At 48.0% G+C, this 13,255-nt stretch overlaps 3 protein-coding genes across 3 annotated transcripts; 1 reads left to right on the forward strand and 2 right to left on the reverse strand.

The window, feature by feature from the left end:
• Window positions 1–1,774: 1,774 nt before the first annotated feature.
• SIN3 (Transcriptional regulatory protein sin3) lies at window positions 1,775–7,593 on the reverse strand (the record flags this gene model as incomplete). Its single annotated transcript, XM_049251394.1, has 8 exons — window positions 1,775–2,311; window positions 2,367–3,611; window positions 3,671–4,528; window positions 5,018–5,482; window positions 5,535–6,252; window positions 6,304–6,404; window positions 6,709–7,388; window positions 7,581–7,593. The coding sequence occupies 8 exons, from the start codon at window positions 7,591–7,593 to the stop codon at window positions 1,775–1,777; spliced, it is 4,617 nt and encodes a 1,538-aa protein (XP_049109694.1).
• A 1,994-nt stretch (window positions 7,594–9,587) lies between these two features.
• On the forward strand, window positions 9,588–11,789 carry OSM2 (Osmotic growth protein; the record flags this gene model as incomplete). Its single annotated transcript, XM_049251395.1, has 6 exons — window positions 9,588–9,627; window positions 9,687–9,755; window positions 9,822–10,059; window positions 10,115–10,578; window positions 10,632–11,627; window positions 11,692–11,789. 6 exons carry the CDS (start codon window positions 9,588–9,590, stop codon window positions 11,787–11,789), a joined length of 1,905 nt encoding a protein of 634 aa, XP_049109695.1.
• Window positions 11,790–12,150: 361 nt separating this feature from the next.
• Window positions 12,151–13,098, reverse strand: LOZ57_002321 (uncharacterized protein; the record flags this gene model as incomplete). The annotated part of the gene is made up of 1 exon (XM_049251396.1): window positions 12,151–13,098. One exon carries the CDS (start codon window positions 13,096–13,098, stop codon window positions 12,151–12,153), a length of 948 nt encoding a protein of 315 aa, XP_049109696.1.
• Window positions 13,099–13,255: the final 157 nt, after the last annotated feature.

Raw genomic sequence — 13,255 nt, forward strand, 5'->3', positions numbered from 1 at the left:
ATGTATGTGTGTCCGTGTGCTTTTTTTTTGGGCAGACTAGACGAGCAAAAATCACCGTCTTGCTTTTTTTTTTTTCTCTCGATCTGACATCAAATAAAACCCACCTTCGCTTTTTATTTCATTGGATCTCATATTTCCTGTTTGAGTTTTGTTATTTTTTTTTTTTTTTTTTGCTATGTTGCTTTCTGCTTTCTTGTTGTTTTTCTTATTTGCCATTTATCATTTGTCATAGCTGTGGAGAAGTCGTTGGAGGAGAGAGACAGGGGGAGGGAGGACCGGGAGTGTGCTCTTGTCTTCTTGCACGCAAGGGAGATATATCACAACAGACACCCATATCTGCTTCTTCTATCCGCAGAGGCAAAAACGAACTCAGCCGTTTTTTTTTTCTTTGACTTCCCTCTTGGGACCGAAAAAAACCATACGCTGTGAGAGACAGAGAGAGAGAGAGCATCGAGGACAAAAAATCAGCAGTGGGTTGGGGCATTTTCGGAAACACGGGACCTGGAAACAGTCACAGCTTTTTGCCCATTCTATCTATCAAAGGCTCCTTTTTGTTAAGAGGAAGAAAGGTGGTGTGGCGCGTGGGATATGAATGTTGCCATTTCTTTTTGGTTTGTTGTTGGTGCATAATGTCAATCGTGTTTGACCATGGGCTGTGATGGGGTTTTGCGTGTTGGGATCTTAATGTTTCCTTTGTTGTTGTTGTTGTTGTTATCATTGCCGTTGCTGTTAGTATCTTGCCTTCGCTTTTTGCTCTGTTGCATGTTAGGTTTTTGCTATTTTCTTGAATTTTTTGAATATGGAGTCAAATGGAGTTTTTTTGTGTTGGTGGGGAAGGCTGTTCGCTCGTTTCGTTTTTGATCCATCGTCGTTGATGCTACTGCTGCTTGCTGCTGCTGCTCGTATTATTATTATTGCATGTTTCAAATAACTCACCACCATCTACCCCCCTTGTTTGCTCCAGGGGAGACCATGTATACACGTGTATAACGTGTGTTTTGCCTTTTTGTTTTTTTGTTTTTTTTTGTCGCCTATTTGCAAGAGAACCGTTTCTGAAGATTTGTTTCAAATGACTGGACGGGGCTATGAATGAAAGACTGATATGATATGACTTTGGATATAGATAATATGATTTTCTAGAATTGTTGTTCCTGCAGGATATTCGCTTTTGCAGAGGTGGTGGGGGGTTGGTTGGTTTTTTATGTGTCATGGCTGCCTGGTACGTAGTTGGGTGGGTAGGCAGGCAGACAGGTTAATTAACTAACTATGCTAGATCTAGGCAGCAGCCGCTTGAAAGAATCCTGGCGGACGGAATGATGATACATAAGAATCATATTTTTAGGCGTGCAGGAAGCGTGCAGCCAAAGGCGGCGGTAATTCTCAACAGCAAACACTATCTATGTACTCCATATTTAGTAGAAATTGAGGGGAGAGTAGTATCTTGTAGACATAGATATTGGATAATTTATTGATAGCTTCTCAATCGGAGTGTGTGCAAACGTACCTATGACGGCATCACTCTGTCAACCCAGTCAGCCAATAAGAGCTAGAAAGAAGCATGCTTAGCAATGATAGTTCTCGAAAAATGCTATTCGTAGGTTGATGTTACTCGGAACAGTGGAGTGTGGAATATTGACGTACTAACTACATAACCTCACGGGCACAACATAGATGACACGATTATTTACGATTAGTTATATCACAATAATCTCAGTTTGGTAGGAACTCTGTAAAGAAATGTCCACTTGATAAAAGTACAACATGATCGATCGGCTCACTCCGAAGCAGCAGCACCACCACCACCATCACGGCCAACCCACTGCCGGAACTGCTGGTTCGATTCATCGACCTCGTCCTTGCTCAGCCCATGCGCCCAGCTGGGATTATTCACGAATTTCTCCTTGAACCGGTCTTTGCGTTTTTCCTTGACCGCCGCCACATCATCCTTGGCGCCGTCTTTCATGGGAAGAAGAGCCGCGGCGGCTGGTGAAGGTCGATACCACCATTCCCGCGTCCCGGGCTCGTAGATGATATGGTAGCTGTTGGCGCAGATCCGGATCACTAGGCCCTCGTTGCTGACAAGCGTTTTGTAATACCGTTCATACGCTTCATCAGGCGCAAGCTTGGAAGGTCGGTTGCGACTCAAGAAGGGACGCCGGTCATCAAAGGTCTGGACGCCTTCAGTCGCATCACGCATGCTGTACGACGAAACATAGTACGACCACTTTGCCTCCGGGCTCAGTTCCTGGCTCTCTAGGGTACTATCCTCCCAAGTCAAAATTTGGATTGTAGTAGTGCTCGTTCCAGGAGTCTAGGAATGGAGATCGATTAGTAGAGGTAGCCAAGAATAGAACGGCAAAACTCACGTAGGAAATGCGATATGTATCCCCATCCCGGATCAGCTTCTCCACTTGCTTGCGATATTGAATCTCATGATTATGCGTAGTTTCTTCCTTTTCACGTTCCTTGAAGAACAGGTTCACGATATCAGCAGTCTTATCTTTCGGGTCTGTGTTGAAAACGCTACTTGCAAATTTTGCAATAGCAGAAAGCTGTTTATCCAAGGTGTAAAGCTCCCAGCCTCGGTTTCGGTTGTAAAATCGACGTAACGTCTCTTCTAGGTGCGAAGGGTCTAAGTTTCCTTTCACTATTTCTTCGCACATGCGAATCATTTGACAATAAAGACTTGTGTTCAGACTGGCATCATAGAAGAATTCCTTAGGTGCTTTATCGACCATGCCCAAATCGTCGGCTGCCTTAGGAGCCAAGGCGCGACGCAGTTCCTCACGTGCAGCTTCTTCGCCCCGTTTTAAGTGTAAGAGGCGAGCGTACAGCATCTCGAACGTGCGTAGGAAGCAATAAACTGTAATGTTCCCATACAGATGGTAGACTTTCTTTTTATACGGCTCGTTCAATGAATATTCATGCTCCTGATTGAAATTGCCTTCGTTTGGATGGTCCATCCACAGCAGCTCCGTAGTACTAAATGTTCCATTTGTCTCCGTCGCGCAGCCGGTACCTGACGCAGATCCGGTGCCTGGAGACGAGGATCTGCTAATAAACGCAGCGTTCGTTTCGCCATCTCTCTTTGCAGGCTTATCATCGCGGGAATTAAGGATTTCGCGTAAGAGATCCAATTTCTTGTTGCTAACAATGCGGCGAGGACGGAGTCCATTCACTTCATCAGATTGTGCGCTATCATTGTCCAAGTCTTCACTGGGGGTGACATCATAGACTTCCTCGAGATAAGTTCTGGCGGCACCTCTATCCATACCGAAAAACACAGGAACGAAGTCCCTAACGAAATTCATGACCTTCTGTGGATCAGCACCAAACCCTGCTGAGTTATGGTCCATGTAGCAGAGAACCAAATGAGTGGTATCGAGAATAACCTCCGAATCAGTGAATGTGTATTTGAACTGATAGCTCGAGACCGGATAGCCGCTTCGGCGGAGAGTTCTGGCTTCCTCGAACTTAGCCTGTATTTCGGCTTGAAAGTGTTTCGTAGTAAGTTGCTTTTTATCGTCTTTCTTGCTGATCGCAGATTGATGATCAAGACTCTTCCAGTAGCCCTTTTGCATCTGTTCCCGCCAGACTTTTTCCCATTCACGCTAAAACATGGTTAGCATCCAGATTTAAAGCAATAAGGTTATAGTCTAGGCAGACATACCTGGCTTAATTTCCATTCTTCAACCTTCTGCTTTAAACGAGCAAGCACAACGGGAATAACAACACCAGGGTTTGCGAACATCTCGTCGATGATTCGAATGCCAAATTCCTTTTCATAAACCTTCTTGATCACCTTTTTATATATCGTCTCGCTTTGGCCGCCAAGTCCAGGAGGCAGCTTAAAGTTAGACCGATCAGCATCATTCATAACAGAAAGTTGCTGCAAAATTGATTCCATAAGTTGGATGCTACGGATTCCAGCTTCAATGTAATGGTCATAATCATGGCGGTCTTCCTCAACCCGGTGCAACGAGTCCTCGTGTTGATTCTTGCGATGGGCAACAAATCCTGAATCTTCAGATGCCCATGTGGGATGGGATGCCCACTCATCGTTCAAAACGCTCTGACACAGCTCGTCCCTACCGCTACAGGGCTTCTGTCTTTCAAGCTTGGGTAGCAGCCGGTAGCTAGGGCCTAAGGCACGGCAGTGAGCAAGGTTGACGATTCCAGACTCGTCCTTCGCCTTTGGTTCAATGATTTCGTCTTTTGGCTCAATATGCATAAATCTCTTGAACCAATTCATAAGCTCCTGGTTAGAACCAATAAAACCGGCAGTTTTGTTAACAAGAACATTCCGATCAATCAAGTCAGAAGAGTACAAGTTGCAGAGCTTAAGAAATTCGCTGAAAATCTGCTTGTTGCCAATGAACTTTTTGACCCGGTCAAAGAAAGCGTACTCTTCCTGTGATGCTGAGAGAGAGAAAGTTGGCGGAATAGGCTCAGGTGGAGCAGGAACAAGAGTCGGTGAAATTGCAGGTACGTTTTCTGGCAGCGAAGGCTTGTGTGTGAGTTTTGTTCTCTGGAGACGGCTGGAGTTAGTTTTTGGTTTTGCATCACGAGCAAGACTATTGGGGAATATGGTAGATTAGGAACTGCAAAGAATCAATCATTTCTCAGCACAAATGCTGAAGAATGTGCTCAGAATGCGTGGGGAGTCAGACCTCCACCGGGGGGTTTTGGTTGTTGTTTGCGATAACTCTGTGTGCAAAAGAACTGAGGAGATGACAAGGCACTGGCAGCTGGATAAAGGCTCCCGGCTAACAACAGATGACAGGCACAACAAAAGAAGATAGTCTGGCAAGCTCTGGAACTCAAGATGAGAGCCACGGAGCAAGCTTCCAGGGTAACCCATATTTCTGAAAATGGGTAGTTTAAAGGTATATATGTGATCAACAAGAGGGTAAGGAAAGTAGGAGTGGGAAAAATGTTACCATGTTTTGATTTAGGGGCTGGATTGGGCAGAGAGGAACTCCAATAAAAATCAACTGTAGAATCATCATGTACTTGCCTTGTTAACGCCTCCAATCTGAGAGACGGGAACTTTGCCGGCTGGTCCTCCAATACTAGCAGAGTCAAGAGCAGCACCGCCAACAGAACCGCCAATGGCTTGTGACCCCGGCCCCCCTCGACGTTTTTTATTTTCCTTCGCGGAGTCTTTCACGTTAAATTGCCCAAGAGGCGGCATCTTGATGTTCTCTCTTGAAGCTTGGAGACCTGCGGCTCCATAACCAGGCTCTCCCCGCACATTACTCATACTAATGGGAATATCATCCGGACGACCCGGCCCTTGACCTTTGGCTTGAGCTGCCGATTCAGGGAGAAATTGTTTGAAGTCTTCTAAAAGATCGGGCGCAGAATTAAATAAGACTGTGACCTGGGCATAAACATCCTGAATGGGCTTGGATTCGCGTTGATATGTCTGCAAAATTTCCAAGAACTGTTTATAAATCTCTGGAGAGTCGGCAAAGCGATTCTATTCGGTTTTCATTAGCATGTGGGCTTGTCTTCCAAAATAGAGAACCCACTTTAATTTTATTCACATAGCTAATTGCATGATTAAATTCAACGGGCCCGCGTCGAGTAGCTTCGTTCTGTGTTCCTTGGAGTGTCCCAGATCCCATCCCCGCCAGCGAGCTTGCAGGTTGACTAGAACCAGGGGGCTGGGTGGGGCCCTGCGGAAGCTGCATCATTGACCGCCCAGCTCCTCCAGTAGCTACAGATACAGCGTTTTGTAACTGGGATACTCCACGCTGGTCTTGCTGATGAAGCAAAGAGCTGCTATGTACAGACGGTTGCTGCTCATGTTGGCCCTGGAATTCATAGAGTCCCTCTTGATGTTGAGTAGGGGCGTTCTGGGGACCAAACTGGGAAGGAGGGGCTAATCTTCCGCCGGGAGAATAAGATCCAAGGGTAGAGGAGAGGGATTGTTGAGGCTGCTGTTGTTGTGGCGGTTGTCCAGATTGCCAAGCAGGTCGCGATTGGTCGTAATATTCACCTCGAGAAGAAGGGATTAAGCCTACGGCCTGTCCTGAGTCGCTTAGATTTTCCAGAGAAGCACGTCCTGCCTGCATTGATATTGTATTCGTTCCAGATGGTGTGGTTACACGAATTGCATCTGGATTATCTTCTGTTCCGCACTCGATTCTATACCCAGGAGGCAGAAACGTGTTGAATCCCTGAATCAAGGCGGGATGGCCATTAAATAGACTCGATACGCGTTGAATGACCCCAGGTGTGTCAATTCTAGATTACGGTTAGAATAACTCTCATGGCGTTCGAAATAAAGAAACATACGCTTGACTTTTAAAATCCTTCATAATGTCAAGAAACCGATTGTAAACATCTGGTTGTTCGACGAACCGGACCTTAACCTGATCAAGGTAGCTGAGAGCATCCTGTTGAGTCGGCGCCATTAGCATTGACTAAAATTTAGACTGTTTGTTTCAAGGCCACAAGTGCAGAGGAAAATAAGAAGTGTAAAGGATGTGGGAAATAAAGGAGGATATTGCAAAAGAGTGTGTGCGTGTGAAATGTGTCAGCACAAAAATATGACACCCAGGATACAGTAGAAGCATAGTTATATTCGTGTCACATGGAGTAGCTGTGAGGCATGTTCTTCACAATGTTTATCTATTCACCACTGTACCTCCTCACCATTCACAAAATCACAATCAAGGAGATATATTACAAGTGACTTACATTCAATATGGGCTGCTGGCCTTGGGAGAGTGCAGCTACACTGCCAGGAATTTGCGATGGTGCATTTCCACTAAACCCTAGTAGTGACTGGGACTGGACAGTTAAATACTGTCTCGAGGGAGCATCCGGGTGTTGCATCTGGCCACTACTAAATAGTCCACCAGGAACATTGGGGCCCTGATGGGAGCTCTGGGTCTGGCTTGGCCCAGAACTCGAACCTAGATTCGACAGCAAACCGTTTGGGCCGTGAATGGAATTTTGAACTTTTGATGCAACAGGCTGGTGTATAGGTATTGAGCCAGTGTGACTCTGCACAGGGTGGTGTTGCTGTTGTTGCTGATCGCGGTGAAATCTTTCAGCTTGCTCTCGATCTCGCTCACGCAGCTCTCGTTCCCGGTGCATCATTTCTTCTTCACGGTGTATCTCGCGCTGTCTTTCAAGCATGTCGCGGTCACGAGATTCTCTTTCTCGGTCTCTATTCACAGAGGACTGAGGTGAAGAGTGCGTGATAGACTGGTTTATGCTAGGGAGTGGATGAGTCGGCCCAAGGGAGGGTTGTTGATGTTGTGTGTATCTTGAGGGTTGTGGGTGAGATGCCGACGGTACAGCACCGCCCTGTGTCAAATCAGCTAAGGTGGGAAGATTATGCCCAGAAGGCTGATTTGCAGTATGATAAGGACCTAGTGAATTGACAGTAGCCGGGATGTGTTAGCCATGCTTTGAGTGACGCGCTTCTATGTGGCTGGGGAATACGGAGTCCAGGCGACGAGTAAGACTTGAAAAGATGAATTATATCGCACAGAAATAACCTTACTTTATAAAGATGTGGGTTAGCAGGGTATACTTGAACGTTAGAGGGATGATGGACATACCCATAAGAGCCATGGGGCCTACTCGACTGTTGACCCAGTGGTTCTACTCCTGGGTGCTGCTGCGGGCCACCACCACCCGAATGCCATCCATCCTTGTTTGACGGATTCATGACAGGACAGTAATAAAATGCCTATATTCGGCAGGAATTGTGTGGCAGAAGTTTGTTTGGGGAGAGACAAAACAAAGCGGTTATTTAAGGGCTAGCTGGCACAATAAAGGTGGGACTTTCCATAAAACCTTCAATCTACATCGCAGCTAGATCAGGGGATGGTAAACTGTGAAGGCATAAATGGTATATACTAGGGGAAGGGTATTCTTAGAAAACAAAGGGCAGTAATAGAGAGTGAGTGCTCTGGCCAGCGTCGCAAGCGCAAGTGACGTGAATCCGCGGTTAGGGAGGAGTTCAATATTTTCTGCCAGACCGCCTTCTTCCGCACTGGGTTTAACGTGCCCTGGCAGCCTATAATTGGTGCATCATCACGTTACCCATCCCCACCTTCAGCGCTAGCCCGCTCAGGGGCACATGTCATCATGATGACCTAATCTCCCACACTAATCGGACGAAAAGGCACTTGAGCACACCGGGCGAGATCTGGGGATGGAGTTGATCCGCTTTGCATACTTCTCGGCTGCTGCAGCCTGGTGTGGAATAATATGTGCCTGTGCTGTCGGCCGGATGATGGACGTGGCAGCTCGCGGCGTATCTTGAAGGAACACTTCTTCGGCACAATAATGCCGTCGATGTGCAAACCACCGACATTGTCCATATGCAGTATTCTTGGGTTGGCCGCAGGAAATTGTATCAGGTCCTGTCAGAAGAGACGACCAAGAGGGTCACGTACCTCTCTCTACCCATGGTTTAAAGAACCAAGCAGAAGAGCTTATCGGCCTTCCTCCCTGAAGCTTGTCGGCCAAGGGGAGGGGAACAAGCCTTTACAGCTCTAGTAGTGCTTACTTTCCTTCCTTTGAAGTCTCTGTACTAGATAGCTAAGCAGCTGTGTTCCTAGGTATATCTATTTGTAGAGGTAAGTGATATCTAAATCCGTGATAAGTGTCACGGAGATAACTTCGTTCAATCCTATGCTTGTTATCGGGTACTGTGCATACAAATAGGCAAATTTGAATCAAGAGGAGCGTGGGCATCCACTTCGCGTATATTGGAATTTTGGGGACGGAACATCGTAAGATGTTACGTAGCATTTCCGTAGTGTGTGCTTGCAGGCGGGCAGATGCCGCAAGGGCAAATCTCCAATTAGAACATGCATCAGGAACTCCTTGCATATGATCGAGACTCGCCCATATTCTTGTGGGATATCCACACAGAAAACCCATGCATTGTTCCTGAAGACCGACAGCGCATTCGCCGGGCAACAGTAGGTGGCATTATTATTATTGCTGGGTTCATACTCCGTCGTCCGTCTGCGGAAGCTTCCATTATTGAAGCTGCGGTTCGCGCATGTGACTCGCATGCATTCACATGCTTCGTACGGCTAGCCCTGAGTCTGAGCTCGCCCCCAAGCCCGCACGCCAATCAGGCCGCACGCAAAGGCAGCGCGGTTTTCCCACGCCGCCCCAGGTAATTCCGCCGCCCTCGCGCCCTCCACAGCTTCCCCCGCCAAGCGGCCGAACCGCGGTTGCAAATGCCTCTGTCGTGGGCTGATTCGGATTGCTGTGATTGGCTCCGCCAAACGCTCCGAAACCCGGGGGAATACGGTGCTAGTATGTCCGTACGCGCGTCTCAGAAATTAAACGGCTCCTGATTGGCTATGCGGCGCGGTGGGCGGTAATATTACGGCGGCGTTTCCGTGGGGTGGAGATACCTCGGCCGAGATGGGGTACGGCTGTCTTGTGGTTGCCCTGCGCAGCACGAGTGAGAGGCAGCCAAATCAAATGCCAACTTCCTCCGACGTTCTCTCTCCCTTTCTTCTCGTCTTCGTCCTCAGTCTCTTCTATTATTCTGCTGCTGCTACTCTCTCGCCTTTTTTCTTCCTTTGTACTGTGCAATCATGACTACCTCCCAGAAAGTGATCGTTGTTGGCGGTGGATGTAAGTACCTTGCCCGAGATTCCCCCTCGCTCAACGAAGTGCTGATTTTTCTGAATAAGTGTCCGGTCTGAGTGCTGCACATACTGTCTACTTGAACGGTGGCAACGTATTAGTCCTTGATAAGCAAAGTGAGCTCCGAAAGCGCTTTCTCTGTCGCATTGAGAGATTGCCATGCTAATTCGCCTCGCCTCCAGATTTCTTCGGTGGCAACTCCACAAAAGCTACATCTGGCATCAACGGTGCCTTGACGAGGACGCAGGTTGATCTCGGCATTGGTGATAGTGTCAAGCAGTTCTATGAGGATACCTTGAAATCTGCCAGAGATAAGGCTCGCCCAGACCTTATCAAGGTCCTTACATACAAATCTGCGGCTGCCGTAGAATGGCTCCAAGATATCTTTGATCTTGACTTGACACTTGTTTCGCGGCTTGGGTACATGATCTTGCACCCCTTTGTTTCGCTGATTGTTGCTAATAACCTGGGGTAGTGGCCATTCGTTCCCTCGTACTCACAGAGGTCATGATGCCAAATTCCCTGGCATGGCCATCACATACGCTCTGATGCAGAAATTGGAAGAACTCACAGAAAAAGAACCGAACCGCGTGCAGGTCCTGAAGAAGGCCAGAGTGACTGGTGTCAACAAAGAGGGCAACAAAGTCACCGGTGTCACATACGAGTACAACGGTCAGACGCACAGTGCTGAGGGTGTTGTTGTGCTAGCTACTGGTGGATACGCCGCAGATTTCACAGAAAACTCCCTTCTGAAGAAATGGCGCCCCGATACATTCAACCTCTCCAGCACAAACGGTGTTCATGCTACTGGTGATGGACACAAGATGTTGATGTCCATTGGTGCCAATGACATCGACATGGATAAAGTACAAGTCCACCCCACTGGCCTCGTGGATCCTAAGGATCCCGGCTCCAAATGGAAGTTTTTGGCTGCTGAAGGTATGCGCACTTTCGAGATGGGTTTTGAATGTAGTGAACTAACTGGGCTCCAGCGCTTCGTGGCGAGGGTGGTCTCCTGCTCAACAAAGATGGCCAGCGCTTTGCTGACGAACTTGGCCACCGCGACTACGTTTCCGGCGAGATGTGGAAGGAGAAGGAGAAGGGTAAATGGCCCATCCGCCTTATTCTCAACAGCAAAGCTTCCAACATTCTTGATTTCCACACCCGTCACTATTCCGGCCGTGGTTTGATGAAGAAGATGACTGGAAAGGAGCTTGCTCAAGAAATTGGCTGCGGTGATTCTGCGCTCAAGAGAACGTTCGATGACTACAACCAAATTGCCGACGGCAAGAAGAAGGATCCCTTCGGCAAGAAATTCTTCCACAACTTGCCATTCTCTATTGATGACACTTTTCATGTCGCTGTGATGGAGCCAGTTCTCCACTTCACCATGGGTGGTATTGAGATCAACGACAAGGCCCAAGTTTTTAACCAGGACGGCAAGCCATTTGACGGCTTGTTCGTCTGCGGTGAGCTTGCAGGTGGTGTTCACGGAGCTAACCGTCTCGGTGGCTCTTCTCTCCTTGGCTGTGTCGTCTACGGTCGTGTTGCTGGTGACTCCGCCAGCGAGTATCTTTTCCAGCAACTTCTTTCCAACCCAAGTGCAACCGCACAAACCCGTCTGAATCAGATCTCGTTGCACATTGATCCCTCCCAGCCTGGAAAGATCTCGGTCGAATGGACCGCTCCTGGCGATGGTAAAGGCCAGGCAAGTATCACTGCCCCAAAGCCTGATACCTCTGCCGCCGCCCCTTCTGCAGCTCCAGCTGCTGCGCCCGCCGAAGCTGAGCCAGCTCCAGCTGCGGATATTTCTGATTTCAAAGTTCCCGAGAAAGAGTTCAGCATGGATGAAGTTTCCAGACACAACAAGAAGGATGATCTATGGATCGTTGTTAAGGGCGTTGTGATGGATGTCAGCAATTGGCTTGACGAACATCCCGGTGGCCCGCAGGCTTTGTTTAGCCATATGGGTAGAGATGCCACAGAAGGTAAGCGACATTCCCCTCGTTCAGGTTACCATATTGTTTTACTTATATATCTGGTTGTTAATAGAATTCGAAATGCTCCACGATGACGAAGTCATTCCAAAATATGCCTCCGAAATCGTCATTGGACGTGTCAAGGGACAGACTCCGAGCCTGAAGTTTTAAGCCACTAGTTATTCTCGGGCTTTCTTCTTTTTTCCTATCAGTAAATTGGAGCTATTTGCCGACTATACTCTCATCCTGCCTTTGGGCTCCTTCGTATTTAAAAGGCAAAAGAGCGGCCTTTTAATTATCTCTTTTAGTGTATACAATGATATCACATTTCGAATCTCTTATGCAGTCTTTGGATGTTTATAGGCTATATTATAAGAATGTTATCAAGTTACTTCCCTTAACGCGCTCTAAAATATCAATGCATGCTTCTTCAATACACGGTTCGTCTCAAGTATACCCCCGGCCGTTCGCCTACAATGTTATTCATTTGCACAGAGGCCATTTTTAACCAACGCCATGTAAGAACAAGCAATTAATCAACCGGGTTCCTCTCTCGTAAATGCGCGAGTACCATTCCCAGCCTCCTCACTGCCGGGCCCTTGTATAGGTCTCCCCCATTACCAATCATCTTCCGCTCTTCTACCTCCTTCCTCGCTTCCAATGTATATTCCTTCAAAGCCCCACCCCATACGGAATCCGTATACGAGGCATCCAGCTCCAACCACTCCGACACTGTCGGTACAGAAGTCAGATGCTGTTCAGGGACAGTAGAGAGAAATGACTGGATATCCGGCACAAGAGAGAGCGGCGAAAGGGGTTGCATTGAGGCCGGAATAGGAGTGGGGGCGAGCATGGGGGACGGTGGAAGGGAGGATGACGGTGCGAGGGGATCGAAGGCCGGAGAGTCCAGGAGGGACAGTACGGCGGAGCCGTCGGCTTGAGGGGCGGATTCGATGAAGATAGGGGTAGGTATGGGATTGGAAGAGACGTCTTTTGATTTTCCTTTGGCAGAACGTATTGGGATTTCGACGTGGAAGGGTTGTTCAAAGTGGTGCCATAGTTCCTGGTCTTCAGAGCTCACGTCCGTGCGGATTGTTCGAAGAGATTCGGATTGTAAGCCCGAGTGGCCTTGGGACGCAGATGCGGCAGCGCTTTGTCTATACGGCGACGATCCATTTATTATTCCCTGGCTTGACGATTCTCCAGTTCGCGGGGCTCCGGGTTGCGGGAAATCAGCTTTTGCCGAACTAGCAAGACTTTGGGAGAGGTTCGAAGACAAATTATCTCCAAAAGCGGGCGATCGAGTATTTAGTACTGTATCCTGGAAGAGTCCGGTAGCGGAGGATTGGATTCTGCTAGCGAGTGAGGGTTGTGTAGACTGCGTGGATGGTGTATCTGAGTCAAGCACCGTGCCTGAGTTAGGGGAGGAACTTTCCTTGCTGTCGTGCACGCCATTAGGTCCAGGATGATTTTCGCTCATTTTTATGTGGTTGTGGCTTTCGGGCGACGACTGTCGAGATCGTGTGTTTCCGTTTGATATTCAGACGGAAGCTCATTCATCCCGATGAGGAAGGCTATCACATGCCTGGGCAGTTTGGCGGTAGTCTAGATTTTAACCGAGCATATTTCTATAACTA

This window comes from Ophidiomyces ophidiicola (genome assembly GCF_022830035.1).
Source record: "Ophidiomyces ophidiicola strain CBS 122913 chromosome Unknown scaffold_6, whole genome shotgun sequence".
NCBI lineage: Eukaryota > Fungi > Ascomycota > Eurotiomycetes > Onygenales > Onygenaceae > Ophidiomyces > Ophidiomyces ophidiicola.